Source organism: Rosa rugosa, chromosome 6, assembly GCF_958449725.1.
Source record: "Rosa rugosa chromosome 6, drRosRugo1.1, whole genome shotgun sequence".
In the NCBI taxonomy this organism is placed as follows: Eukaryota; Viridiplantae; Streptophyta; class Magnoliopsida; order Rosales; family Rosaceae; genus Rosa; species Rosa rugosa.
In genome coordinates, this window is record NC_084825.1 from 45,553,742 (window position 1) to 45,580,803 (window position 27,062).

Sequence of the window (27,062 nt, forward strand, 5' to 3'; positions counted from 1 at the left end):
TTATTGTCTTTCATATATCTTCGTTTCTCTTATTTCTATCCTAACCTAATCTCGTTCTCTTCTCTTCTTCAAACCTCAATATGACTTATTTTTCTCTGTTTTCTCTCAGACCCCGTTTGGGATTGCTTTGCTTTTAAAAAAAATCAGCTTTTGTTCAAAATTTTAGATTTTATTGTGTTTGGTAAATAAATAAAAAGCAGCTTTAAATGAAAGTTATAGATCACTCACTGGCAGCAGATTTTAGAAGCAGTCCAGAGGTTGCTTTTAGAAGCTGCTGTGGATCTGTTTGCTCTGCAGTTGTTTTATGTACAGACAGCACTTTTAAAAATATTATTTACCAAACACGAAACTTAAAATTGACAGCTGATTATTCTCACAGTACAGCAGCAGCAGTTTTTTTTTAAAGTCACAGCAATCCCAAACTAGGCCTCATTTGGCGCTACTTGTATATTTCTTTCTTTCTCTTTTGTTAAGATTTGAGGCCAAGAGTCTACAAGAAGATACTCAGAGACGAAATTATAGGTGACAATTGACAAACCTTAGGGGGGTGTATTGTATTTGGATTTGTGCAGACTTTTTTTAAATGACAGACTTTTTGAAAAGTCCACAGACTCTTTAAAAAGTTGATAGACTGTTATGGATTTCTTAAAACCATTGATTTTAGCAACAGACTTTTATTGATTCATGAAAATCTATATACTTTATTATGAATGACTTCTACAGATTTCCTAGCATGTACAAAATATAAAAACAAAAAACAAAAAAACAAAACAAAAGCAACCCAAACACAAAACAATATAATAACTCGTTGTCTCTTCAATGCTCAAGTATCTTCTAATAGAAATTGACTCAAATGAATGATCGTTAGTCTGTCTAGCGAGTTTGTTCTCATTCCTAATCTCCCAACAACATAAATATGCAATATAGATCACTTGATGTTTATGGTTAATTATTCTCATCAATTTTGTTTTCACCGATTAACATATATTGTAGCAAATATTGGTCAATGTCTTGATCTATAATCAATCAATTGAAATTCAATTGTTCAACCTTTCTTTGAACCATAATATAAATTCAAATTAATGAGAATAATTAATTAATAAGATAAAATTTAGTATGCCATAGCAACACTATTCAAGGTCTTAGGGGTAGACCACAATATTTGGGTTTTAGGGTTTCATAAATCATTTTTATTGCTATTAGGGTTCGAAGTATCACAATTGAAAAAAAAAAAAAATCACATTCAAGAACTACAATGAACATGTTGGGTATCAAAAAACGTTGATATCATAAAAGATTAGAGAAAAAACAAAAAATTAAGAAAGAGAGATGATGAATGACCAACTTCTTCGTGCGTAGAGAGAAGAACTTTGATAGACTTTTTTTTTTTTTTTTTTTTTTTTAAGATGAAACTTTGATAGACTTTTTCAAATCTTTGGTCTGGAGGCTGGAAAATTATTGGAGTTTGGTATGTATAGTTAACACTACAAAGTCCATGATTATCCATGATTTTCTAATTCCATAAGTATGAATGATATTTTGAATACCTCTGTACTTTTATTCATTTTTAAAAAGCATAATTGAATACCCCTAGATTTTGGTGGAATTCATGAAGTCTTTAAAAATCCTAATTGAATACCTCAAGACTTTCATGGACTGTTAAAAGTCTATATTGAATACACCCAGACTTTTAAATTCCATAGATTTTTTTAAAAGTTCCACTAATTCTATATACAATACACCCCCCTTAATGTCTCCTATTAGGAGTGTGAGACACAGCTTTTGACTTGGTCAAAAATTTCTTTTTGGCCTTGAATTCGACGTGCGTGAATTTGTTTTTTGTTTTGTGTTTTTTTTTTTTTTTTTGTTTGCCGGCGGGAAGTTTTAGCGCCATAAGTAATTAGCTGCCTACCAAAACGACATCGCTTCGTTAGAAAGGGAAAGCTAATCGCCATGAGCATCTCCTTTCTTTTCATTCTCTTTGACTTTGAGGAACTTTCCATCCTTCAAGTCTGTCCAGAGAAAGAAAGAAAAAAGCAAAAATCAAAAATAAAAAAGCTGTGTACAAAGTCACCGACGCTTAATCTCCACAGTCGCTGCCTCCTCTGACCACCTCCATACGCGATTGGTTGGTATCTATATATGTATTTTCATATGTGATTTTGTATTTTCTGCTTTCATCCCCAAATTTTGCCAAAACCCCTAGAAACTGGTCTGGGTTTGTATTTGTTACCGGTGATTCGAGGTAACTTGTGTCTGTGTTTTCTTTTCGGGTTTGGTTTGAAGCATTGATGGACCTTTAACCAGAACTAATTTGTTTAGACTGGTTGCATTTTAAGCATCCCTGCATAATAATTTGGGCCGTAGGAAAGCATAAATGGTTGCATTAATTCTTTGACTTGCCCAACTCACAAGCGTTTTGATCGTAATTAAGTGTGTTTATTTTAGTTTTGAGTTTTTTAGGTGAGAATGGCTGAAATAGAAGGTCATGCAATCGGAATTGATCTCGGCACAAAGTACTCATGTGTGGGAGTTTGGAAGCATGATAACAATAATGTAGATATCATAGTGAATGATCAGGGCAACAGGACCACGCCGTCATGTGTTGCCTTCACTGATACTGAGCTTCTGGTAGGAGAAGCAGCGTTTAATCAGGTCATAAGAAACCCTGACAACTCCATCTTCGGTAAGGCTTCTTCCTCTTCTTCTTCTTCTATCCCGATTCTAGTTTTCACATAGTTCAATATTGCTTTTGAAGGAGTTGAAAGTGTTATCTTTATTTTGATATATATCATTTTCCCCTGAGTGGCTCAAATCTGAATTGCAACAAATGCTACATCTTTTATTTGAATCAATTTGCAGATGCAAAGCGGTTAATTGGCAGGAAATTCAGTGATGCATCTGTTCAAAGTGACAAGAAGCTCTGGCCATTCAAGGTGGTTGAAGGTCCTGATGATAAGCCTATGATTTTGGTTATGCATGAAGGCAAAGAGAAACAGTGTGCTGCTGAAGAGATCTCAAGTATGGTTCTTGCAAAAATGCGGGAGATTGCTGAAGTCTATCTTGGATCCACTGTGAAGAATGCTGTGATCACGGTTCCTGCTTACTTTAATAATTCACAGCGTGAGGCTACAAAAAAAGCTGGTATTACTGCAGGCCTAAATGTGATGCGTATTATTAATGAACCAACAGCAGCAGCCATTGCTTATGGCCTGGACAAGAAGTCTGGTTGGTATAGCAAGAGAAATGTACTCATATTTGATTTGGGTGGGGGTACTTTGGATGTGTCACTACTTACAATAGGTGATGGTGTCTTTGAAGTGAAAGCCACTGCTGGAGATACTCATCTTGGAGGTGAGGACTTCGATACCAAAATGGTGAATTACTGTGTTGAGGAATTTAAGAGGAAACGCAATTTGGATGTCAGTGGAAACATCAGAACTCTTAGGAGGTTAAGAAATGCATGTGAAAAGGCAAAGAGGAGACTTTCATTTACAACTACAACTGACATTGAAATTGAATGTTTGCATCAAGGTATTGATTTCTATCTGACTTTTACTCGTGCCAAATTTGAACAACTCAACCTTGATTACTTCAATAAGTGTATGGAGCCTGTGGAAAAGTGTTTGGAGGATGCCAAAATGGACGTAGGTAGTGTGCATGATGTCGTTCTTGCTGGTGGCTCTTCTAGAATTCCCAAGGTGCAACAACTGCTACAGAATGTGTTCAAGGGGAAGGAGCTGTGCAAGAGCATAAATCCTGATGAGGCAATAGCATATGGTGCAGCCGTTCAAGCTGCAGTCTTGACAGGTGGGAACCTCCGTGGGAAACTTCAAGACTTCACTCTCTTGGATGTCACCCCTCTCTCACTTGGAGTGGAGTGTGCTGATACTACTGACCCTCACAACTTCAAGTATTACATGAATGTGATGATTCCAAGAAACTCTCGCATTCCCATCAAAAGGAAAACGATCTTAGCAAATGCTTTTGACAACCAAAGTCCAGTTAGCTTCTTTGTTTATGAGGGTGAGAGTAGAATAGCCACACAAAATAACTTTCTAGGTAAATTTTCACTTGATGTCATTCCTCCAGTTCCTAAAGGTCAAGCCAAATTTGATGTTTGCTTTGATATTGATGCAAATGGTATCTTGAGTGTCTCTGCTGAGGACATGTCCACAGGCCAAAAGAAGGGGATTACAATCAACAGTGATAAAAGAACTTTTGAAGGCATTGAGAATGTGAGGTAGGAATTGCTAACTATGGCGACCTAAGACTGAATCAGCAGGTGTGTTTCTTTTTTTGGGGAATCCCGTTGATGGATGCTCCTTTGTTGGCTTGGTCATGAGTCTCTTTCATTAACGCCAGTTATGTTTGTTCGAGGGTATTGTCCTCTTGAGGTCGTTTTATGGCATTTTTCTTGGCATTTACTCTACTTCAGATATTAAAATCTACTGCATTTTCTTGAGAATGTTGTAAAGCACATACTCAATGTGCAATGCAAGAGGAAAGATAGAGCTTTAGGGAGATGGTTGGCATCTCGGCTGATAGGGACGAGAATAGTCTTCGGACTTACCTGTTACCAGAAATCTGGTTAAAGATAGAGCTTTAGTGAAACTGTGAAGCTCTAGTGCTAGAACTCTCCTCTCTGTTTTTGTATCAGAAAACTCTAGAGCTCTTGAAGTTTTGATGTTAATATAGGAAAATGCTATAGGCTTACCCAACTTTCCTGCCAAATCATTTCATATGGCAAGTTACTTTTGGCAAATTGTGGAAGTCGACTGCAAGACATCTCAACTTTACAAGGGTATAAATGTTGGACAGATATGATTACTTCAATTGGTTGAAACTAGTGAATACATACATGGGTGTTGGAGAACTGTGTAATGTTACTTTCATTGAAGAACAAGGTAAACAATGAAGTGTTTCTGGGGCTAACGTCTTTTCAATTTTCATACCATCAAGTTAACCCGATACATGGCGCAGGTCATCTCTCTGAGTTAGATTTCAACTTCTTTTTCTAATTTTCAGCAAAAATAATGCCCTATTTACCTATTTAATATATATTCACATCAACCTTTAATTATATTCCATCGAGAAATCTCACGACTTATCTTGTTTCATTCTTCCATTACGATTATCCACTCTACAACGTTTCCAATATATAATTATATATACTGGAAGGATGCAATTTTTCTAAAAATCCTCAATTCCAAAGGCACCTGAATAGCTGTTGGGATTGGTTTTTGCTTTTGGATCCTACAGTGTTTTTCTTCACTCTGTCAAAGATAGAAGTCCTTATATCAAATAAGGATAAAATAGTAAACTAACAAATCTACAAAAATTAAAAAACCAAACTTAACACATAAAATGAAGGAGACGACTAAGGAATTAAAAGATTGGGCAAAGCCTCTGGTCATCAATTGTGTGTTTTAAATCATTGAGTTACTACTTATATTCTACCGATCCACATGGTTCTACAGCTTCACAAGAAATGTTCATGGATTAATCTAATTATTATAGTTGGAATTACCTATGAATCAAATATATGGTAGTTAATTGGGGTAATTGTTCCAGTTCCTATCAAGTTTAATTAGTATTGCCATTTGTAGACTACATATAGTCTCTTCTAGGGCTGGACTCTTGGACTCAGGAGCTGAGGAACCAGCCTGAACCAGACCAAAATTGACAGTTTGACACGGTTCTTGGCAAAAAAAGAAAGAAAAAAAAAGCTTCGGTTCAAACTGAACACAAACGTTAAATTATCGGTTGGGTTTTGACTCTCATTTCTAAAATATTAGTTTTTTTTTTTGAAGGGAAAGACAACAAACTATATTAAGTGAAATTGAATAGTACATGGAGCGATGCAGAAGTATCGAAGGAAAAACAATAAAGCATAACACGACGCATCTAAAATTAAAGGTAACCATGTGACTTGATGTCGGACGACATCGCTGCACTGCATATGTCACGAGAGCAGTGTAAATATAGGAGTAACCGTAACCGTAACCGGTGATATGATCACCTAGGAGAGGTGATTCGCTCACCGGGAGTTCGAAAGTAACCGAGGGTGTCAAAAACTCGAAAATTAGCAAACGAACTCCCAAGAACCAGAACAAATACCAGATCAATATGAGCAGCTGTCTCGGATCCAAGATCCGGAGTTGAATGTGACCCGGGTACCAAATCCGGCCCAAATCCAAAGTCAAATCTGACGAGTCAAACTTGACAAAGGCCCAGGCCCATCTGAAACTGATCTGGGCACCCATGCTTCAGCCCGACGTCCGGCCACCCTTCCCGAGCTGCACCGCCGCCCAACTGAGCCGCACCGCTGCATCGTCACCAAGGCTAGGCCGACCCTGGAAGGAGACACCCATCGCAATCTGTTGACCCAAGCGCTCCAACCTTCTGTCTCCCAAGATCCTGATCGCAGAATCCATTGCAACCAGGACCACTGTCGGAGATGTTGATGCAAAGTCGGACAGGAATCCTCATAAGTGAGGCGTGCGACCAGATGCCCCCGCCACCCACCCGCACGGCCAAATTCCAAGAAGACTTCATAGTCCCTAGATCCCAGATCCGGATCTGACCCAACAAACCCGATGTCTTAGCGAAGGGTCGCCGACCACTTGCCCAAATCGAGTGCAGCCTTGAATCCCAGGTTGTAAAGACCCAAGAGAAAGGGAACACAGCACGATCCGCCGCCGCAAGAGGAGTCGTAGACCACTCCTTTGAAAAGAAAAACGGAAGAAAAGAAGAGACGGTATGCACCGCACTTGAGGTATGTGGCAGCAATGGATGTGCCGACATTGATCTTCATCGAAGATGGAGAAAGTTGCATAAACGGCCACCCATGAGGGCGGCGTTCTCTCAAACCTCTTTAGGGGCTTTTTCTTCTAAGGCTTCTCTATGAGATTTATGGTTGTGGCAGACTCTTTCTCTTTATTAATCATGTCTTCCTCATCCACACAAATGGATATGAGCTCATCTAGAGTCTAGTTTCCCTTTTGAGTATTGTAACTGGTCCTAAGATGACTAAAACTGTTAGGCAGGGAATGCAGTGCATAATGCACCACCTGTCCTAAGATGACTAAAACTGTTAGGCATGGAATTCTTATTTCTCTTCTCTTCTTTAAACCTTAATAGACTTATTAGTTAACTTGAACTAAAATATTCTTGTATTTTGTTGTTTCTTTTTGCTAGGTGGAAATTTTTTGTGTGTAGTATTGTTACAAGCTTATAGCTTATGCTATCACAATAGTATTGCATACATCATATTACTTTCTCTAACAAAATCAAAAACTCCCAGCCATTCTCTCCAAAGTTGCAGATATTTTTTTTTTTTTTTGAACATTGAACTTGACCCAAGAACTGAGTAACCGAACTAAATTGGTTCCATTTTTTTTTTGACTTTGTTAAGGGGAACCCAAAGGCTTCCTAGGCCCAAGATAAACCCCTTCGGCGCATGTGAAATGCTCCAACTGTGCATTGCAGCACAGTGTCTGGCCACTTTGACAGCTTCGGGGTTCGAACCTAGGTTGGGGAGCACACCCAACTAGGCAAGAACCATTAGGTCACTTGCAGTGGTTTAAATTGGGTTCCATTATTCAATATCAATTCCGGCTAATGACCTGTCACGCCCCGAATTTTGAATAATAAATTCAAATCCGAAACATGAATTAAACCACTTAATCAAATAAACGTTCTGAATTTTTTTTTTTTCAAGCAACCTCAGCACATGATACACAAACTCCAAATCTCGAAACCTTGAGTTCATTATTACAATTCACTCTCACAAGCAATATTGTAAAGCTCTAAATGTGCATAACACACCTCACAAAGTAATTTAGATTGCCACAATTGCAGCCACTCTACGCAGCTCGATCTCCATCCTGATTCTCTTGACATGTAGTAGTACCCGCTACACAATTTGAATAGTGTACCGGGATTGCAACAACATCAAACCCGGTAAGCTTTTGACAGCTCGTATTAGTAAACAAGAAAGAACTGTTGATTTATTAAAATACATTTCCTTTAACTCAAGTATAGAAATGTAGGAACATCACAATCACAACGACCACCACAAAACCACTTCACTATCTCACTCTCATATAGATATATATACACTTATGAGTCACTCCCCGTTACCCTCATAAGGTCACTCAACATTTGACAGACAGACTAGAGCTCTAACTGATCGCAACCACCAGCCCGGCACGAGAGCGTGGTTCACGATTTAATGCTATTAGTAACCACCAGCCCGGTACAAGAGCGTGGTTCACTGATAGTATGCCATGGTCACCCCGTGACCTATTGATCTCCACAGATCAATACAATTTATTGTTCCTCAACAATAAGACTCAACACCTCTCTCAATATATTGTTTCTCAACAATAAATTCAATACCTCTCACAATATATTGCTTTTCAACAATAAACTCAACACAACTCCAACAGTACATATTATTTCACAATTTCAACAATACATATTATTTCACGTAAATAATATATATACATAGACATTCACACAGGAATGCCTATTAATACCAACTATAGTGTAAGCATAGAAATCGTGAAATTCATTTGTATAGTTAAAATCATTTTACTTACCTATGGACCGTAGTTGATCAAGTCCATATGATTTTAAAACAAATATTTATTCCATAAATATTTTCACACAATTACGACAAAATAAATTAATTAAATGTCCTTGGTTCGTAATATGAACCACGTGAGGTTTACTCACCTCTAATCCCGCTGCGTCTTCTTAACAGCTCGGAATATGAATCACAAATCGTCCGTCAAACCAAACCGTCAAACACCTAATCAAATGTGACTTGAATTTAGCCAATAACTCAAAAACATACTCAAACGACAATCCAACGGTCGGATCGAAATTAAATGATGATCCAACGGTCGGATCCTCACGGATCGCCTTTTAGGATCACCCTCCAAAAATCATCTCGAAGATCCAACGGTCGGATCTTCCTGAATCGTCCTTACTAACATCTTCACAAATTTATACGAAAATCTGACGGACGGATTCTCACGAATCGCCTCTCTAATCACTGTTTTGCATTTATACGAAGATCCAACGGTCGGATCTTCGTCCATGACCACACAAAGTCATCGGGACAGTCATACGATCAACATATCTAAATTTGAAGCAAAACCGATGGTCAGATCTTCGCAGATCATAAACCGAAAGTAATGCGTAAAAACCGAAACCCTAGTATGCATCAAATTTCTCCAAAATGACCTTACGATATATTCAAACGACCGTATCGATGCGTAGATGAATAAACTGAAAACAGAACACCAAAATAAGGCAGGACGCGCCGCCACGCGCCGCGACAAGCGGCGGGTCAACCGGTGGTCAACAGCGGCGGTCAACGCCGGGTCAACCACCTCCGATGGCAAAGTCACCAACTATAAACTGGTTCAAAATGAAGGGTTGATCGACTTTCATACCTGGAGCTAAGCGAGATTCGGTCTAGATCGTCCTAGATCAAGCTTGGAAGTTGGATCCATCTTGGCCGTCTGATCACGTTTCCAGATCAAATCAGAGCCGTCAATCTTCAACGCTTGATCTTTCGCTCTACACTTCAAATCGTGATGCAAGGAGGATATGAGGATGATCAGCAGAAGGAGACGTTTCCAAAATCGAGAAGGATCGGCCGAGGTGATGCCGGAAAATAGGTTTTCCGGCCGGGTCGGGTTTCGCACAGCTGGGGCTCCTCCGATCCAGCTCTGGGAACGACGGCGAGGCAAGTGGAGGGCACCAGGCGGCTGGACAGCTTGCGGCGATCACGGTGAGGGCCGGGTCGTGGCCGGAGGACGCCGGAGTAGGGAGAAAATGTCGGGTCGGGTTCCGGCAATTCTGAAGAGAGAGAACGGAGAATTCCGGGGGACCAAAACGCAAAAATGAGAAAATTTCGTCCTTAATGAAATAATTCGGATTTTTCACCTATTTATAGAAAAATCCCAATTTTAAAATATTCATAACTTATTCATACGAACTCCGAATATTGCGTTCCACATATGCACGAGATCGTATCGACGAGCTCTACAACTTTCATGATGAAAGTTTCCCCAAATTTTGAACGTATAAAAAGTCGATTTTCACGACCCCTTAAATAACGTTCGTTTTTGAAATAAAAACGTTCGAACTAATTCCACCACCTCTCCAAACTTCGTACTCGTGCCTATGACCACGAAATCATTTCCAAAAGGTCATCGGAAATTAATTTGAATTTTCAGGGTATTACATGACCGGATGAAACCGATCTGAGCCCAGCTCTGGTCTTTTTAATCTTAAGCCTAGGTGTTTGAATGAAAAATTTTGTTCCCCAAAATCTCTATTATTTGTTTCTTCATGTCTTTCCTTTATCTAATCTTCCTCTCTCCAACCTAATCCCGTAACTCTTTATTATTATCTCTTCATGCATCCTCGTTTCTGAAGCTAATTTCTCTTATTTCTAACCTAATCTCGTTCTCTTCTCTTCTTTAAACCTTAATCGACTTATTTTTCTCTATCTTCTTTCAGTTAGTGCTACTTGTTTCTTTCTCTCTTTGTTTTTTGTTAAGCTAGTTTCAAGGCCAAGAGTTCTACAAGAAAATACCCAATTTGAGACGAAATTATAGGTGACACACCCTAATGTCTCCTATTAGGAGTGGGAGACACATCTTTTGAAGAACTTTTGGGCCCCGAATTCGACGGGCGTGAATTATTTTTTATTTTTTTATTTTTTTATTTTTTTAGCGCCATAAGTAATTAGTTGACTACCACGAATGACATTTGTTAGAATCATTATGGACTTGTCACACATTAACATAAACTAAATTGATAATTAGCTTAATGTCAAAACTAGTACAACATGGACACAAACTATAAACTAATACTTGTAGCTTAATGAAACAGTGTATCAATTCATTAAGTATAGTAATCCAATTCTTGGTCTATAAGAAAGACTACAATGAAGTGTTACATTAAGGATCTAACTAGGAGACCTAATCCGATATGAACTGCTTTAATGGGAAGCTTCTTGAGGTTTAAGTCACCTATATAAATAGATGAATTGCTCCCTGTTGCCACCACATTGATTGCATTAGTTTTATCCATTGAGAAGCAAAGTTGGTAAGCAACAGAAGATTATATTCAAGTGATTGAGTTTTGCAGCTGCGGAAGATGGAATCCATGCCTGTGATTGCTGAAGGTAAGCCTTGGTCTTTTTGTGATTGTTGTCGAGTTAATGTGCATATGATTGTGAGCATGAATATATGGTTTTACAATTGGTATCAGAGCATAGGCTCATAAATATGATTTTAGTTTTGCTTGACATGAAAATCAATTTAAGGTTTTATCAAAAAAAAAAAAAAAATTTGCTTTATGGGTTAACAGGCTGAAGGTCTGTTAACAAACTCTAGGCCCAGTCATAGCAAGCGTATGCTCTAGGCCCAAACCCGACCAAAACCTCAAGAACAGGTGACCGTTGTATCTCAACGGTTAGTTTTGATCAAGAACGAGGTCTAGGACTAGATTGGGAAACGCGCGAGATGTTTTTGTCTCGAGAAGGGATTCAAAACCCCAATTGTTGTGAATCAAGAAGCCAATAGAGTCGATTGCTGCATCTGGATATCAAATTCATGCTTCTGCTAAGAATTTTTAGCAGTAAATTGGGGAAAAAATAAAATCAGGTTTTTCTGTGAAATTGATTTCGATTCATAGCATAATTATTAAGTTTTTGATTGTGCTCAAGAACCCTAGTTGCATTCCCGGCGTGCGGTAGGCTAGAGTAAATGGTGACCGGATGAAACTTACAATTTCTTGATTGTTCTGTGGTTTCTTGGAATCGAAACAACTTTGTCTATGCTTGAATATGCATGATGAATTGATTGTTTATATGGTATTGCATCTGTGATCGTGTGACAATGTATGAAGAATTAGAATCTCCCAAAAGTTTTACACATTGTTGAAATTGACAGATGCAAGAGCTTAATTTTCTTATAAAGACAATATGATCTGGGTAGAATATAAAGTTAAAAGCTCATGAGTTTTGTGGTTTTCTGTTGGCATAAGTGAACATTGTGCATAAAGCATCCTTCATTGATGTTGGCAGAAAGCAGATGGTATAACAAAACTAAAATTGTGTCTTGTGTTTTAAAACTATGTTTTTGTTTATCTTTCAAAGAAGTGGTCAAGTGTAGTTTTAGAATGCAAGACAGCAGTATGCATGCTTAATGGAAATATATTTGGATACTTAGAAATTTTTCTTCTGTCTAAAGATGAGGATAAATTTCTTTGGATAACTTATTTTTGTTAAACATGGCATATTGATCAAGAACTCCAGACTATTATGCTTCTGCTCAAAATTGATGCTTAATATTGTTTTATGTGTGGACTGACATGAATGCAAGTATGGATTGATTAAGTTTTCTGTATGAATTCTCTTTGAATTGTTCTTGTTTTGGTTGCTTAAAGCTTAATAAAACACAGAAAACTTAAAGATATTTTTCTTTACAAATTGAGAACTCACGCGAATTTTATTTTGCTCCTTAGGTAACTCCTACATGAATTTGAACAGTGTCTTGATGCTAACTGGAACCAACTATAGAGCTTGGCTAGACTCTGTAGAGAACTACATGGGAATGCATGAAAATATACTAATATAGACTATTGCTTTACTGAGGATAAGTCTGCAGAGTTTACTGATAAGAGCACCAAGAAAGAAACTGATCTTTACAAGAAGTGGCATAGATCCAATAGAATGGCTAAGAACCTCATTCCGTACCTCTATGTCTAAGACTGTCAGGGGAAGCATAGAAGAGCCTGAGCTAGCATCAGATTTTTTGGAACTTATAGCTGCTAAGTTTAAGGAAAGTGAGAAAGCAGAAGCAGATAGGCTAACCAAGGAATTTCATGACTTAAAGTACACGGGTTCAGGGATGATCAATATAAATAGCAGACTCAGGGAGCTATTGATGGGGGTTAGGGATGAACAGGTGGTGCATTATGCACTGCATTCCCTGCCTAACAGTTTTAGTCATCTTAGGACCAGTTACAATACTCAAAAGGGAAACTGGACTCTAGATGAGCTCATATCCATTTGTGTGGATGAGGAAGACATGATTAATAAAGAGAAAGAGTCTGCCACAACCATAAATCTCATAGAGAAGCCTTAGAAGAAAATGCCCCTAAAGAAGCTCAAACCTACCAAAGCCATAACTAAGAGTTCAACAGCTGCAGTGGCTAAAGAAATCAGGCCATTTAGGTTCAAGTGCTACTTTTGTAAGAAAGTAGGTCACATGAAAAAGGACTGCACTGGCTACAAGAATTGGTTAGCCAAAAAGGGTAAGATATTTTCTAATTTAGTTTTTTCTTTAGAAATATAAATGTTGAACCACAGTCTTGGCGGATAGATTCAGGCTCACCTATTCATATTACTAATTCTCTGCAAGGATTCATAAGGAGGAGAATCCCAAAAAGTGATGAAGTGAACTTGTGTGTGGGAAATGGCATGAGAGTGGCAGTCAAGGCTATTGGCACCTTAAAGCTCGATGTAGGATTAGGAAAATTGTTAGTTTTGGACAATGTTTTTTATGTACCTTCCATGAGAAGGAATTCGGTTTCAATTTCTCTTTTAGTCAAATCTGGTTGTAGACTTGTTATTGATAGTAATGGAATTCTTATTTCTAAAAAATTATGTTCAAATTGGTTCTGGGGTTATTTTGAATGATTATTTACAGCTCAATTGTTCAATGGCTAAACAAGAAATTTTACTTGTGAAAATAACACAAACAGTACTAGCACTTTAACATGTGTTAAAAGAACCAAACTAAATGGAAAGTCTGCATTTTTATGGCATAGGAGACTTGGCCATGTTTCAAAAGAGAGACTGAAAATTTTGGTGAAAAACAAAATCCTAAATGAACTTGATTTTTCTGATCTAACAAACTGTGTGGAATGCTTTAAGGGAAAAATAACCAATACAAGAAAGAGACTACATATAGAAGCCAAAATCTACTAGAACTCATACACACTGATATATATATGGTCCATTTAGGCATCAAACTATCTGTGGGAATGTGTATTTTATCACATTCATTGATGATTTTTCTAGATACAGTTATGTTTATCTACTTTCAGAAAAGGCACAAACATTGAAAGCTTTTCAAATCTTTAAGTCTGAAGTAGAAAATCAAAACAGTAAGATCAGATAGAGGTGGTAAGTTCTATGGCAAGTACATTGAATCTGGCCAACAAAAGGATCCATTTGCCTTGTTTTTGCAAGACAATGGAATTAAAGCTCAATACACAACACCCTATAATCCACAATAGAATGATGTTGCAGAGAGAAAGAATAGGACACTTTTGAACATGGTTAGATGCATGATATGTACAACTGGTTTGCCAAAATTTATGTGGGGTGAGGCTTTAAAAACTGCAAATTATATTTGCAACAGGACACCTAGTAAAGCCATAGAAAAGACTGCTTTTGAGCTTTGGTGTGGCAGGAAACCTAGTCTTCATCACTGCCATGTTTGGGGATGTCATGCAGAAGTTAGGATTTATATTCTAGTCTTAGAAAGGCCTATTATGGAGGCAACTTGGCAAGGCCGGGAAGGTGGCTTCCCGGCGACGTATTTGTCACTTTCGGATACCGTGGCGTAGCTTGAACATAGGGCTACAAGATGCAAGTAGCGGTTGGGCCTCACCATGCCTTGTGGGTGTCCTAAAGAGGGTGTTACTTATGCTTGATGATGTAGCAAACTAGCCTTGCTAGTAGAGGTATCTACAAGTCCCCGAAGTCCTCGAGTAAGAGGAGATTCTTGGTTAGGGAGTTATAATCATGAAGTCATCAAGCATAAGTAACCGGGTGGCACAGAGCCCCTACAAGTCCCCGAACTACGTAAGCAAGAAGGGACTCGTTAACCTACACAACAAAGACAAAAACACGCATATGTAGAATGCTCGTTGCATTGGGCAACAAATGTGAGTTGCATTGATATGCGTTGGTATATACGGATGTATGAGGTGCGTGATATACATGTTGATGTATACATGCAAATGGTGCCGAGTATGATCGGTTATGACGTAGAAACTCGAGAACGCATATGGTTGTGTGAGCAAACGGATTGCATATGAAAAATGTGTGTCGCGCGCAAGGAAATGAACGAGGTCGAGTTGACGAGGTTACGCTCGGCGCAAGTTGCATGAGTGCCATGGAGGCAAGCGCTTGTAAATCATGAATAATGAACGCGTGTACCGTTGTGTTTGCTTGGTTTTTTAGCTCGTATTAATGGAACGCGAAAAGAATTCAATTTGTTGCAAATGACAAATGGTAGAAGAATTCAATGTTCCATTAATGTGTATTATGTCGAGGGGATGTGAGTATAACACTTGGGAATGCCGGGAGGCAAGAGCATGGAAGCTCGGGGGTGCCGGGAAGGCGTGAGCGGAAGCTCGGGGGTTGCCGGGAAGGTGTGAGCGAGAAGCTCGAGGGTTGCCGGGAAGGCGTGAGAGGAAAGCTCGAGGGTTGCCGGGAGGGCGTGAGTGGAAAGCTCAGGGTTGCCGGGAAGGCATGAGCGGAAAGCTCGAGGGTGAGCGGAAGCTCGGGGCTGCCAGGAAGACATAAGCTGGAAGCTCGGGGTTGCCGGGAAGGCATGAGCGGGAAGCTCGAGGGTGAGCGGAAGCTCGGGGTTGCCGGGAAGGCGTGAGAGGGAACTCGTGAGCGGGACACTCGGGGGTGTCGCGAAGGCTTGAGCGCGGAGCTCGTGAGCGGGAAACTCGGGGTGCCGCGAATGCATGAGCGCGGAGCTCATGAGAGGAACGCTCGGGGGTACCGCGAAGGCGTGAGTACGGAGCTCGTGAGCGGGAAGCTCGGGGGTGCCGCGAAGGCGTGAGCGCGGAGCTCGTGAGCAGAAGCTCGGGGGTGCCACAGAGGCAGTGAGCGTTAAGTAGCGAACCTAATCTTTGATACCCAAGTGTCGGGGGTTAACCGCTTGATCAATGGCTGCCGTGGGCTGTGTTAACCGGTCCCTTTACTCTTTCCCGGAGGAGAAAAGCTTGACTGCGATGCCGCGTAGCGGTCACTGTCATTATGAGGCGTTGCCTTACCGCTTGGCAGTTGGTCGTGGACCATAGACTCGTGGAGTCTTTAGACCCGTTTAGGTCTCCTTCCCTTGGAGAGGGATTAACAAAATATGGTGGCCAAGAGGCTAGACAAAATGTTTTACATATAGTGTACATGTAAATCTTGCTAATTGTATGAACAACAAATAAGCATGCCATAGTTTGTCTAAGCGTCACATGTTTATTTAATTTTGTAATTAAATGGAAGCATGGCATATGTGTATATATAGCATGTACTTGTAGTAAAGTGCTAGTAACATTTTGTAGGCATACTTAAGGGTCATGGAGACATGTATAGACATGGCAATAACTCTAATTGCGAGAGCGTAAGAGATAAGATATAGTGACTTATCTTATGCCGATTTGGAGGCTAGCGGAGTTGGCCGAGCATGACGGTCCATTGCTTGTGGCGGATAAAGTACTTCGATAATGTCCGTCAACTCGTAGTTGCGGTTGAATGCTCAATAGAAATAGTTGAATTTCCTTGAAACAAAATAGATAATTAATATGTGGATTTGTAAAATCAACATCAATAATTTGCATATGTACTTTGATAAAATTGTAAACAAAGTGTATAAGCAATGTAGTGGTTGACGACAAATAACTTGCATACACAGAATGTATTTGTATGGAAATAATGTTCCTTAAAAACTGGCAGCTAGCGAATCAGGCCACTTGATGACATTGTATGAAACTATCAATGACAAAGAGTTCTCGTGGATGCTAGCAATGCTTCATGATATGCAGACTTTGGTAATTATGATATTTGATATCAATCATAAAGAGTGAAGCAGCATGGGCAGAGAAGAAACGAGATTGGTGTGATCATGCTAGGGGTTATGCTTGACCTATATGCCAATTTGAGTATTATGAGCCAACGTGCAGCTTTGTAACAAGTATATCCTCGAAACATATTGTAGCTTTGACTTAAAGAAAAATGGTCATAGTGATAAGATGATTATGAGCATGTGAGATTAGCATTTGAACAAGTGTCTTTGCATGCTTGTGCATGCTAGTATATATGCTGTACTCGTTAGCTATCATGATGTGCATGTACATGCACAAGAGAGAAGCTGTCACAATTTCTCGATCATATATGTTGTAATATGAGGTAGCGACTAGTTTGTATAAGATAGAGACTTATCATGCTTATTATATGAACTCGTTCAAATCTCATTAACTGATATTGCACATGCATACTTCTGATCAGTAATTGCAAGACGTGTGAGTAAACTGTGCAGAGGGGGAAGATAGGACGTGGCTTCCATGTGAAAGCAGTACTTAAGATTGTGGTAGTTTAGTTTGAAAATTTGTGAGATGTGGGCAACCTCATGTGCCAAGTCTTTGCATATTAGAAAGACACATAGACACAGCATACTAAAAAGACACGTCTACATGGCATGCATCTTTAACTAGCAAATAGTAGCCATTTGTTTAGCAACAGAAACAGAACAAGCTATACGAGTATATAGCAGTGGCAAAAGGAAAACAGATTGATGCATAGAGACTGGGATTGTGGGGGATAATTGCACAGGGAGCAACAAACGTATATAGGCATCATATGATTATTGATAACTTTGAAGAATGGCAAGAGTGTAGACTTAGCTCATGCTTGCCCGTTGAAGATTGCTGTTGGGAGCAATGTACTGCTGGGATTTGGGAGCCTCTTGAGAACTCATTTCTTGCTCGGTACAGAGAGCTAGTAACGAGTGGGTGTCCAAAGAGGATGTCTGGGTGTGAAGATAAGATTTTGTTGTGCAGCAAAATAAACGGATTTCGTCGCTTGGCGGTTGACAGACCACTGATCGATGAGGTTCGTGACGCTAACCAAAAGCTTCGTGGGTGGAGACCATTCTCTTCAACGCCGATCGAAGAAGATTGGAGTTGCCATGATGGTGTGATGGTGTTGCTGTTGTTAGCGCTTGACGACCAGAACTGACGAGAAAGAAGCAATGTATTTCTTAACGAGTTGACAAGCATCGTGTGTCAAGATTGTTGGTTCAGGTTGATGGTTCTTGGTTCAGGTTGATGGTTCTTGGCGGAAAAGACCGCTAATGGATTATGGATGTCCAGATTAGATCGAGCGTCATATTGGGTCTGCTCTTGCTGTCTTGACCTTGCGAGGCCTGGCGGTGCTGCTATGCGGAGCTTTGGCCAGCCAAGGTGTTGTTCAGCGGAGGTTTTGCCGACGGAGCTAGTGATGGCGGAGGTTTGGGCCAGCGATCCGTTTCCGGCGGAGGATGGCCTACTGGCGGTAGCAGTCGAGCTTGCTGGCGGTGCCTAGCGGAGCGGAGGTGAAGCTTTGGCTAGCGAAGCTCGCTCGGTGGTAGGCCTGGTAGCGGTCGAGCTTGCTGGCGGTATTTTGCTTGGTGGATTCTCGGAGATCGGCGGAGAGCTGGAGTTCAACGGGGGCTCTAATCTCAGCGGATACTTTTGGATGGTCAGCGGTTTGCGGCTGGCGGAGGGCCGTTGGCGGATAACTCCTGGCTGTTGAAAGTTGGTGGTAAATCTGGACCTTGCGCTAGCGGAGCTGATTACCGCTGATAGAGCTAGCGGCGGAAGCAGTTGCCGTTAACGGTGATGATGGTCAACGGTGGTGTACTCGGAGTTTGGCGGAGGGGTGCCTAGCGGTTTGCAGTAGCGGGGCCGCTAGCCGGATTGGCGGAGCTTTGATCGGCGGAGCAGCGGAGCCTCAGAGTGCCTGGTGGTGAGCGGAAGAAGACCGCTGGGGCATGAGTCTGCGACTCGCAGTAGCGGGAGATGACCGCTGGTCATTGCTAGCGGAAGAGCCTTGCTGGCGAAGGGTGGAACGAAGAAGAAGGAGGGTGGCCAAAGGAGATCTCTGGGTGTCCAGAGAGAATTGGCACAATTTTTTTTTTTTTTTGGTTTGCCAGCGTTGACTTTTTAGATGGTCGATGACCGCTGTTTGACCGTTGTTGACCAACCTTGTCAGCGTTGACCGGAGTTGGTTGGGGTTGACTTGGCCGATGGTACAAGTTGCCGCTAAGAATATCAATTATATAACTCAAAGAAAAAATTATTTTGAGCTCTGTTAAGATGACTTAACTCAATGGTAAGTGACGAAGCCTTTGTGTTGGCTTCCCGCAGACGGCGCCAATGTTAACGTTTGTGATCGAGGGGTCTAATTAACGATAAGTAAAGAGAGAGAGACACAAGAAGTATAGTGGTTCGTTTCCCGCCTTAGCGAGAAACTACGTCCACTTGAAAGCTTAACTAGTGTGTTTGGGCCTTGCGGCCCAAAGGGATTACAAAAGATGTAATGGAGTGGATGTTTAAGTGAGAGGAGGCATTCCTTTTATAGGTGAAGGAAGTCATCTCATTTACATTTTCTTAGATGTGGGATGCAAAACCACTATTCTAGTCTTAGAAAGACCTATTATGGAGGCAACTTGGCAAGGCCGAGAATGTGGCTTCCCGGCGACGTATTTGCCACTTCCGGATACCGTGGCATAGCTTGAACATAGGGCTACAAGATGCAAGTAGCGGTTGGGCCTCACCATGCCTTGTGGGTGTCCCAAAAAGGGTGTTACTTATGCTTGGTGATGTAGCAAACTAGCCTTGCTAGTAGAGGTATCTACATAATCCAAGCCTGAATAAACTTGATCCCAAAACTATTAGTTGCTATTTTATAGAGAGATGGCGGAGAGACCCATTGACTTGATACATATACTCTCGCAAGCGTACGAATCGTGTCAAGTAAGGGAAGTATTTGGACCTTAGTTTATCGTACCTCGGGGATTAGGTGTTGAACCTAACCAAGATAATTGGCAGTAAGATACTAAAAGCACACAAGAAAAATAAAAAGTAAATTAAAAACTATAAACAATTAAGGCACCAAGTGGCTTAACTCACACTAAGCCTATTCAAAGCCACTAACTTGTAGCCTCAAGATGGGTATACACAAATGAGTCGATGGATTTAATATTTGAGAGTTGATTTGAACTTAACAAAAAGTAATAAAATGTAAAACGATTAATAAAAATGCAAGGAAATTAAACTAGAAAAGTGTGAACAATATAATGAGAATGTCAGGTGCTAGGGAGGTTCCTTCACCCAAATCTCATGTGTCAGAAGCTAATCTAATGTAGATGCAAATTTCCTACTTTGGCGGTAGTCGTATCCAAGGCGGTTCAAAACTCAAGGACCGAAATTCCGTTTCATGGTATTCCTACTCCGGTTCAAGGGTCGTATGAACTCACTTGGCATGAATTAGAGCCGGTTCAAGGGTCTCTAATTCACATCAAGAAGCCTAAAGATCGAGGAATTAGACTACTAAGCGACCCACCCGTGCATTCACGCAACGGGTGTAAATCACCATGCTTATAACCCCTCGAATACGAAATTGAATGTTTCTAGCTTAGGAATTAGAGGGGGTCAAGCCTCCAACTCCATACTAGACATGCTCAAAATACACACCCTAGAGTTGACTAAGCTCCTACACATGCATTTTAACCCAACAAAAATATATATAAGCATCCATCATATGAAAATTGCATCAGTACATTAAAATAAGCATTTTTTACACAAGATTTGGACTAGGGCACACAACCCTAGCCCCCAACAACAAAACTACTCACTACCCATCATTAAACAAACATCAATATACATAGTTTAAAGAGGAACAAAGTGAAGAGAAGTAGGAGTAACAAGAACAAACCACAATTTGCTATAAAGCAATTATGGCTAGCCTTGATTTATGGCTCCCCACTTTTACCCAAACTTGATAGTGATGAAGCTCTTAACGTTTGAGTTTCCTCTTTGAATCTTGTGAAATTGATGAGAAGATAGAATTTTAGTGAGGTGGATATTTTAGTGAGGTGGATCTTAGTGAGGTGAATTTTAGTGAGATGGATTTTAGTGAGGAGATGTGAATCTTGGTAAGGAGAGAAAATTGGTGAAGATGTGTGGACTCTATGCTAATGTACCAAAAAGCTCATATTTAGATTCTCACATCCTTTCACATCAAAATCAAGCTTTTTAGCTTCTGGGCTTCTGTTCACAGTGAGTTTTGAGGAGAGAGAAAGTGGATCTGGGATTTTCTCTCCACCATGGCTGGTCTCTAGTACTGAAACCTAGCTCACCTCCACCACTAGAGCACTCACCATCCTTCAACGAGTCTAGCTTGGCCTCGGCGTCGTCCAGCAGCGCCCGGAATCAGCCTACGCGCCGCAACAGCTTTCACCCAAAAACTTTCTCCGGGCACCCACAACATCTGCCTCCCTCACCCACCGTCACTACAAGACACCACTTTCCCAGCCTCTCTTCCTCGAGTAATTATCATTATCATCACACGTTTCGGTCTCGAGAAGCCATGATTCTGGGTTTGTTTATGAGAGAGATTCGAGGAGAGAGAAACCAAATCTCATCTGGTTTCTTTGGTAAATCTTGAGTTGCTGCTGTCATGGCCACTCTATTTCGAGCTCAACTTAAAGATCTCAAGATCCAGATTCAAGGCGTCGTTTTGTCCTTCCAAGATCCAAATTTCAAACTTCAAAACGCCGTTCTGTTCAAGGTCCAAACACAGCACCCAAAAACAGCAATGTTTCGCGACGAACAACTCTCAGGCGATCCTCCTGGAAATTTCTTCACTTTATCGTCAACGCTCATCCCGGCACCTCTCGCTCTCGGTGTCGGCGTCTACCCAAAATGGCACTCGGTGTCAGTTCCAGAACCCAAACACAAATTTGCTTCAAGCCCTGAAATCAGTCTCAACAATACCAAACTCGGTCTCGGCACCTAGAAGCGACGAACACTTGCCTTCTTTTAGAAAGCAAAGCACAAAACTCGATATCGGCACCCAGAGACTCAATGTTGGCCTTTTGGAGCAGAGCTCTAAACTGAGTATCGAAGCCAAATGCAATCTCGACAAGTACCGATCCAAAAAAAAACACACAATAAAAGGATGACGATATTGCTCAATACACCCAGCAACGACGACTTGTCTGCCCTCACCAAGCACCGACAACCGCCTTCACCCACTAACGAATCTCATATGCAGCCTTGTTTCTCTGTTCGGTAGTACCCATCGCAGGCCTAGTGGGGAAACACAATTGTAGGCACCGAAGTTTCTGATAAACTTTCGGAGAACCAAATTGGGCACCTCCAAATCCTAAATGTTGAATCGATGTTAGTCGCCGAGTCTCCAACTCTCGGTCTCGGTCTCATGAACTCGTCTCACCTAGAGCATCGAACAAGCTCACCATCTCGGTCTCGGAATCAGCATGGCTGTCGGTATCGGAATCCCAATAACTCGGTGTCGGCCTCCCAGTCTCGCTGACTCATCTCGATCAAACACCGTTCAAAAAAAAAAAAAAAACGATTTCAATGCTCAGCCGCAGCGGCAATGCCGAAGGCAAACCTGTCTCGCAATGCAATGCCAATTCTCGTGAACACCTCTCCTTTCACTGGATCTGGATGTTGGTCTCTATCTCTATCTCTATCTCACGTCAACTCACTCTCTGGTATGTAAATCTTCATCTTAGATATTAGCTAGTTAGGATATTTTCGTCAATTCTCACCTAATATAAAAATAAAAAGAATAGCCGCATGTGCTCTAATTGTCTGCTTGGGCCTTCCGGCCTATCAATAGGCGCCTTGGGCTCTGCGCATGGAAAAAATAGAGATGGTTTCGTAAATTTTGGTAATTTGCTAAAAAAAATATTTTCATGGGCGGGAAGTTTTGGCGCCATAAGTAATCAGTTGACTACCAAAAACGACATTGCTTCGTTAGTAAGGAAAAGCTAATCGCCACGAGCACCTCTTTTTCTGTTCACTCTCTTTTTAACTTTGAGAAACTTTCCGCCCATGAAACTTTGAGAAACTTTTCATCCTTTAACAGAATCTTTAACTCCGCGAAACTGTCCATCCTTAACTCTATCCAGAGAAATAGAAAGAAAAAGATCAAAGATCAAAAATCAAAAAGCTGTGTACAAACTCGCCAACGCTTAATCTCCACAGTCGCCGCCACCTCTGACCACCTCCATACGAGATTGGTTGGTATCTATGTACTTTCATATGTGATTTTGTATTTTCTGCTTTCATCCTCAAATTTTGCCAAAACCCCAAGAACGGGTCTGGGAAACGTATTTGTTACTGGTGATTCGAGATAACTTGTGTGTGTTTTCTTTTCGGGTTTGGTTCAAAGCGTTGATGGACCTTTAACCAGAAATAAGTTGTTTGAACTTCCCTGCATAATTAGGTCATAGGAAAGCATAAATGGTTGCATTAAATCTTTGACTTGCCCAACTCGCAAGCATTTTGATCGTAAGTGTGTTTATTTTAGTTTTGAGTTTTTTAGGTGAGAATGGCTGGAATAGAAGGTCATGCAATCGGAATTGATCTCGGCACAAAGTACTCATGTGTGGGAGTTTGGAAGCATGATAACAATAATGTGGAAATCATAGTGAACGATCAGGGCAACAGGACCACGCCGTCATGTGTTGCCTTCACTGATACTGAGCTTCTGGTAGGAGAAGCAGCGTTTAATCAGATCATGAGAAACCCCGAAAACTCCATCTTTGGTAAGGCTTCTTCTTCCCCGTATTCATATCATAACTATTTAATCAGTATACATTTCCGCGATGTTTTCTTTAACTTTCTTTACTGTTTTGCTTTTAAAGGAGTTGAAAACTTCTTCTTAGTTTTGAACTTTTGATATGTACCCTTGTAAAGAATGACTCAATTAAGAATTCCTGATATTATAGAATGCCATCTGAATTGCAGCAAATGCTGCATCTTTCAAAAGATAATTGATTTGAAACAATTTGCAGATGCAAAGCGGTTAATTGGCAGGAAATTCAGTGATACGTCTGTTCAAAGTGACAAGAAGCTCTGGCCATTCAAGGTGGTTGAAGGTCCTGATAATAAGCCTATTATTTTGGCTAAGCACGAAGGCAAAGAGAAACAGTGTGCTGCTGAAGAGATCTCATCCATGGTTCTTGCAAAAATGCGGGAGATAGCTGAAGCCTATCTTGGATCAACTGTGAAGAATGCAGTGATCACAGTCCCTGCTTACTTCAATAATTCACAGCGCGAGGCTACAAAAAAAGCTGGTATTACTGCAGGCCTAAATGTTATGCGTATCATCAATGAACCAACTGCAGCAGCCATTGCTTATGGCCTGGACAAGAAGGCTGGTTGGTATAGCAAGAGAAATGTACTCATATTTGATTTGGGTGGGGGTACTTTGGATGTGTCACTACTTACAATAGGTGATGGTGTCTTTGAAGTGAAAGCCACTGCTGGAGATACTCATCTTGGAGGTGAGGACTTCGATACCAAAATGGTGAATTACTGTGTTAAGGAATTTAAGAGGAAGCACAATTTGGATGTCAGTGGAAACATCAGAACTCTTAGGAGGTTAAGAAATGCATGTGAAATGGCAAAGAGGAGACTTTCCTTTACAACTACAACTGACATTGAAATTGAATGTTTGCATCAAGGTATTGATTTCTGTGTGACTTTTACTCGTGCCAAATTTGAACAGCTGAACCTTGATTTCTTCAGTAAGTGTATGGAGCCAGTGGAGAAGTGTTTGGAGGATGCCAAAATGGACGTAGGTAGTGTGCATGATGTCGTTCTTGCTGGTGGCTCTTCTAGAATTCCCAAGGTGCAACAACTGCTACAGAACGTGTTCAAAGGGAAGGAGCTGTGCAAGGGCATAAATCCTGATGAGGCAATAGCATATGGTGCAGCTGTTCAAGCTGCAGTCTTGACAGGTGGGAACTTGCATGGGAAGCTTCAAGACTTCACACTCTTGGATGTCACCCCTCTATCACTTGGGGTGGAGACAACCAGAAATCATGTCATGTCTGTTGTGATTCCAAGAAACACCAAAGTACCAGTTATGAAGGAGGACAGTTTTTGTACTATGTTTGACAATCAAGATGAAGTTGACTTTACCATTTATGAAGGTGAGAGTAAAACGACCTTAGAGAATAACTTATTAGGTGCATTTAGGATTGAGGACGTTCCTCCTGCTCCTGCGGGTGAAGCTAAATTTGATGTTTGCTTTGATATTGATGCAAATGGTATCTTGAGTGTCTCTGCCAAGGATCTGTCCACCGGAAAAAAGAAAGGGATCAAATTCAACAGTGAGAGAAGAACTTATGAAGGAATTGAGACTGTGATGTAAGAAATCTTAATATGGTTTGCTGAAGAGTCAAGTAGCATATGCAGTTAAACTAAACTGCAGCTAGCTGGCATATTTTCTTTGTTTCATTTATGTTCTCATCATTCAGCAGCCAATGTATGTTTATCAATTATGCTCATAACATTGTGGACTATTAGTTCTGTTCTAAACTTCTTTGGTTCATTTATTTTCTCATTATTCAGCAGCCAATGTATCTTTCAATTATGTTCCTAACATTCTGGACTACTAGTTCTGCTCTGAACTTCCGATTATTAAATGCCCAAGTCTCTGTTTAGTTTTGTACCACCTTTTTCTTCACTTCAACAAATTGTTCACACTTTTTATATGTAAAATGTTTGGAGCTCGTATCTTTCCAAAAAGGAAAAGAAAAACCTTAGGTCTCGTTTGGTTTGCGGAATTCAGGGATTGGGAAAGGAAATTCATTCCTTTCCTATGTTTGGTGTGCTTTTGGAAAGGAACAACTTAATGGCATTACCAATACTTGTTTGCTGCAATAGTAGGGCCTTTTGGCATTCTTCTGTAGGAGACTGTCCAAAATTGTTAAACATCACTAGCTTCCACGTTTCATTTGAAAAGTTTTGGTGGAGCAATTATGGTAGCTGAAAAGATGTTGCAAGGCAAAGGTTGAGTTATCACAAATTATTCACAATTGGGGTTTGTGTATTTATGATGAAAATTTTGTGCTTTGGCAAAAGACAATGCACCAAAAATATATTCATGAGACTAATTGCATTCCAAAGTTCCCTGCACAATAATCTATACAGAAAAATATCATTCATTGCTCCACCATCAAAAGTATGATTTAATCCTTGAACTTAATATATATACCACCACAAGTCCACAACTAGGACTTCTCCTTACCCCCTCTCGTAACCACTCCAGCTATAGAAACTCTCCCAAGGATAAAGCATTCTCTGACATCATTCACATTCCTTATTCTGATCTGAGTTTTTAAGCTGAGAATGGCATCCGGAGAAGGTCATGCAATTGGTATTGATCTAGGGACAACGTACTCCAGTGTGGCGGTATGGCAGCAAGATCATGTAGAACAGTAGAAGTCATAGTGAATGATCAGGGCTTTTGCTTCTCTACAAGAAATGCTTTGTCTGGCATCTAGATATTCCATTCTACAACACTGATCATTCTGTTAACATAAATAGAAGTTATCGTCAACCGAGATAGGGTTAAAAACTTGAAATATGGTTCAAAATCTCATCTTCTCTTTTTAACTATGATCACAAGTCCAAAACATGTTAGTTTTCTAATTTTTTTTCCTCCAATATTTAGTAAGAAATAGTTCAACTACACTAATTAACATCTTTACTTATTTTTGACTTTTTATCATGCCATTTTAAAGGATTTGAGGAATAAGATCTTGAAATCCCCAATACTTCTTTGTTTTCCTTGAAATATATATTGGATTTATTCTGCTTTTGTTCATGTTTGATTCTATCAATTAAGTAGGGCAACTGGGCAAGTTGGAAAGGCATGTTTCAGTTTTTTGTTTTTTGGTGTTTAGTAGGTAAGGTAGTAGCTAAAGAGGTGTTTTAGGGAAAAGGCATAAAAGGTGTGTATTTACCAAAACAAATTTGTGCTTTCTATTGGTTTGGTGCTTTGGTATTAATGAATATACAATGAGTCAATGAGATGAACCCACAATAGATTAGTCCTCTAAACGTTTTCTCTTCCCCCACACCACTACAAATTTGAGCAAAAGACACGCACACTTATTAGTGCTTTTGACCCCCTATACCCACGATTA

The 27,062-nt window shown here is 40.3% G+C and overlaps 2 protein-coding genes and 1 pseudogene across 6 annotated transcripts; all 3 read left to right on the forward strand.

The window, feature by feature from the left end:
• Positions 1-27,062, forward strand: part of LOC133714460 (heat shock cognate 70 kDa protein-like) — a 76,626-nt pseudogene that overhangs the window by 41,678 nt on the left and 7,886 nt on the right.
• LOC133714458 (heat shock cognate 70 kDa protein-like) lies at positions 1,983-4,929 on the forward strand. Of its 2 annotated transcripts, none has more exons than XM_062140581.1 (3): positions 1,983-2,128; positions 2,449-2,686; positions 2,863-4,929. In XM_062140581.1, exons 2-3 carry the CDS (start codon positions 2,470-2,472, stop codon positions 4,245-4,247), a joined length of 1,602 nt encoding a protein of 533 aa, XP_061996565.1. In that variant the 5' UTR covers positions 1,983-2,128; positions 2,449-2,469; the 3' UTR covers positions 4,248-4,929. The 2 variants fall into 2 exon arrangements, with proteins under 2 accessions (XP_061996565.1, XP_061996567.1); XM_062140583.1 differs by having other exon boundaries at positions 2,464-2,686.
• LOC133714459 (heat shock cognate 70 kDa protein-like) lies at positions 21,171-25,462 on the forward strand. 4 transcript variants are annotated; one of them, XM_062140584.1, is made up of 3 exons: positions 21,171-22,610; positions 23,432-23,669; positions 23,919-25,462. In XM_062140584.1, exons 2-3 carry the CDS (start codon positions 23,453-23,455, stop codon positions 25,280-25,282), a joined length of 1,581 nt encoding a protein of 526 aa, XP_061996568.1. In that variant the 5' UTR covers positions 21,171-22,610; positions 23,432-23,452; the 3' UTR covers positions 25,283-25,462. The 4 variants fall into 4 exon arrangements, with proteins under 4 accessions (XP_061996568.1, XP_061996571.1, XP_061996569.1 ...); XM_062140587.1 differs by lacking the exon at positions 21,171-22,610 and adding an exon at positions 22,936-23,141 and having other exon boundaries at positions 23,447-23,669; XM_062140585.1 differs by lacking the exon at positions 21,171-22,610 and adding an exon at positions 23,011-23,141.

Excerpts from the sequence above, each read along its gene's own strand:
- LOC133714458 (XM_062140581.1), top strand. The coding sequence starts at position 2,470 with ATGGCTGAAATAGAAGGTCATGCAATCGGAATTGATCTCGGCACAAAG. Across the intron at positions 2,687-2,862 it reads CCCTGACAACTCCATCTTCG|ATGCAAAGCGGTTAATTGGC; the intron begins GTAAGGCTTCTT and ends ATCAATTTGCAG.
- LOC133714459 (XM_062140584.1), top strand. The coding sequence starts at position 23,453 with ATGGCTGGAATAGAAGGTCATGCAATCGGAATTGATCTCGGCACAAAG. Across the intron at positions 23,670-23,918 it reads CCCCGAAAACTCCATCTTTG|ATGCAAAGCGGTTAATTGGC; the intron begins GTAAGGCTTCTT and ends AACAATTTGCAG.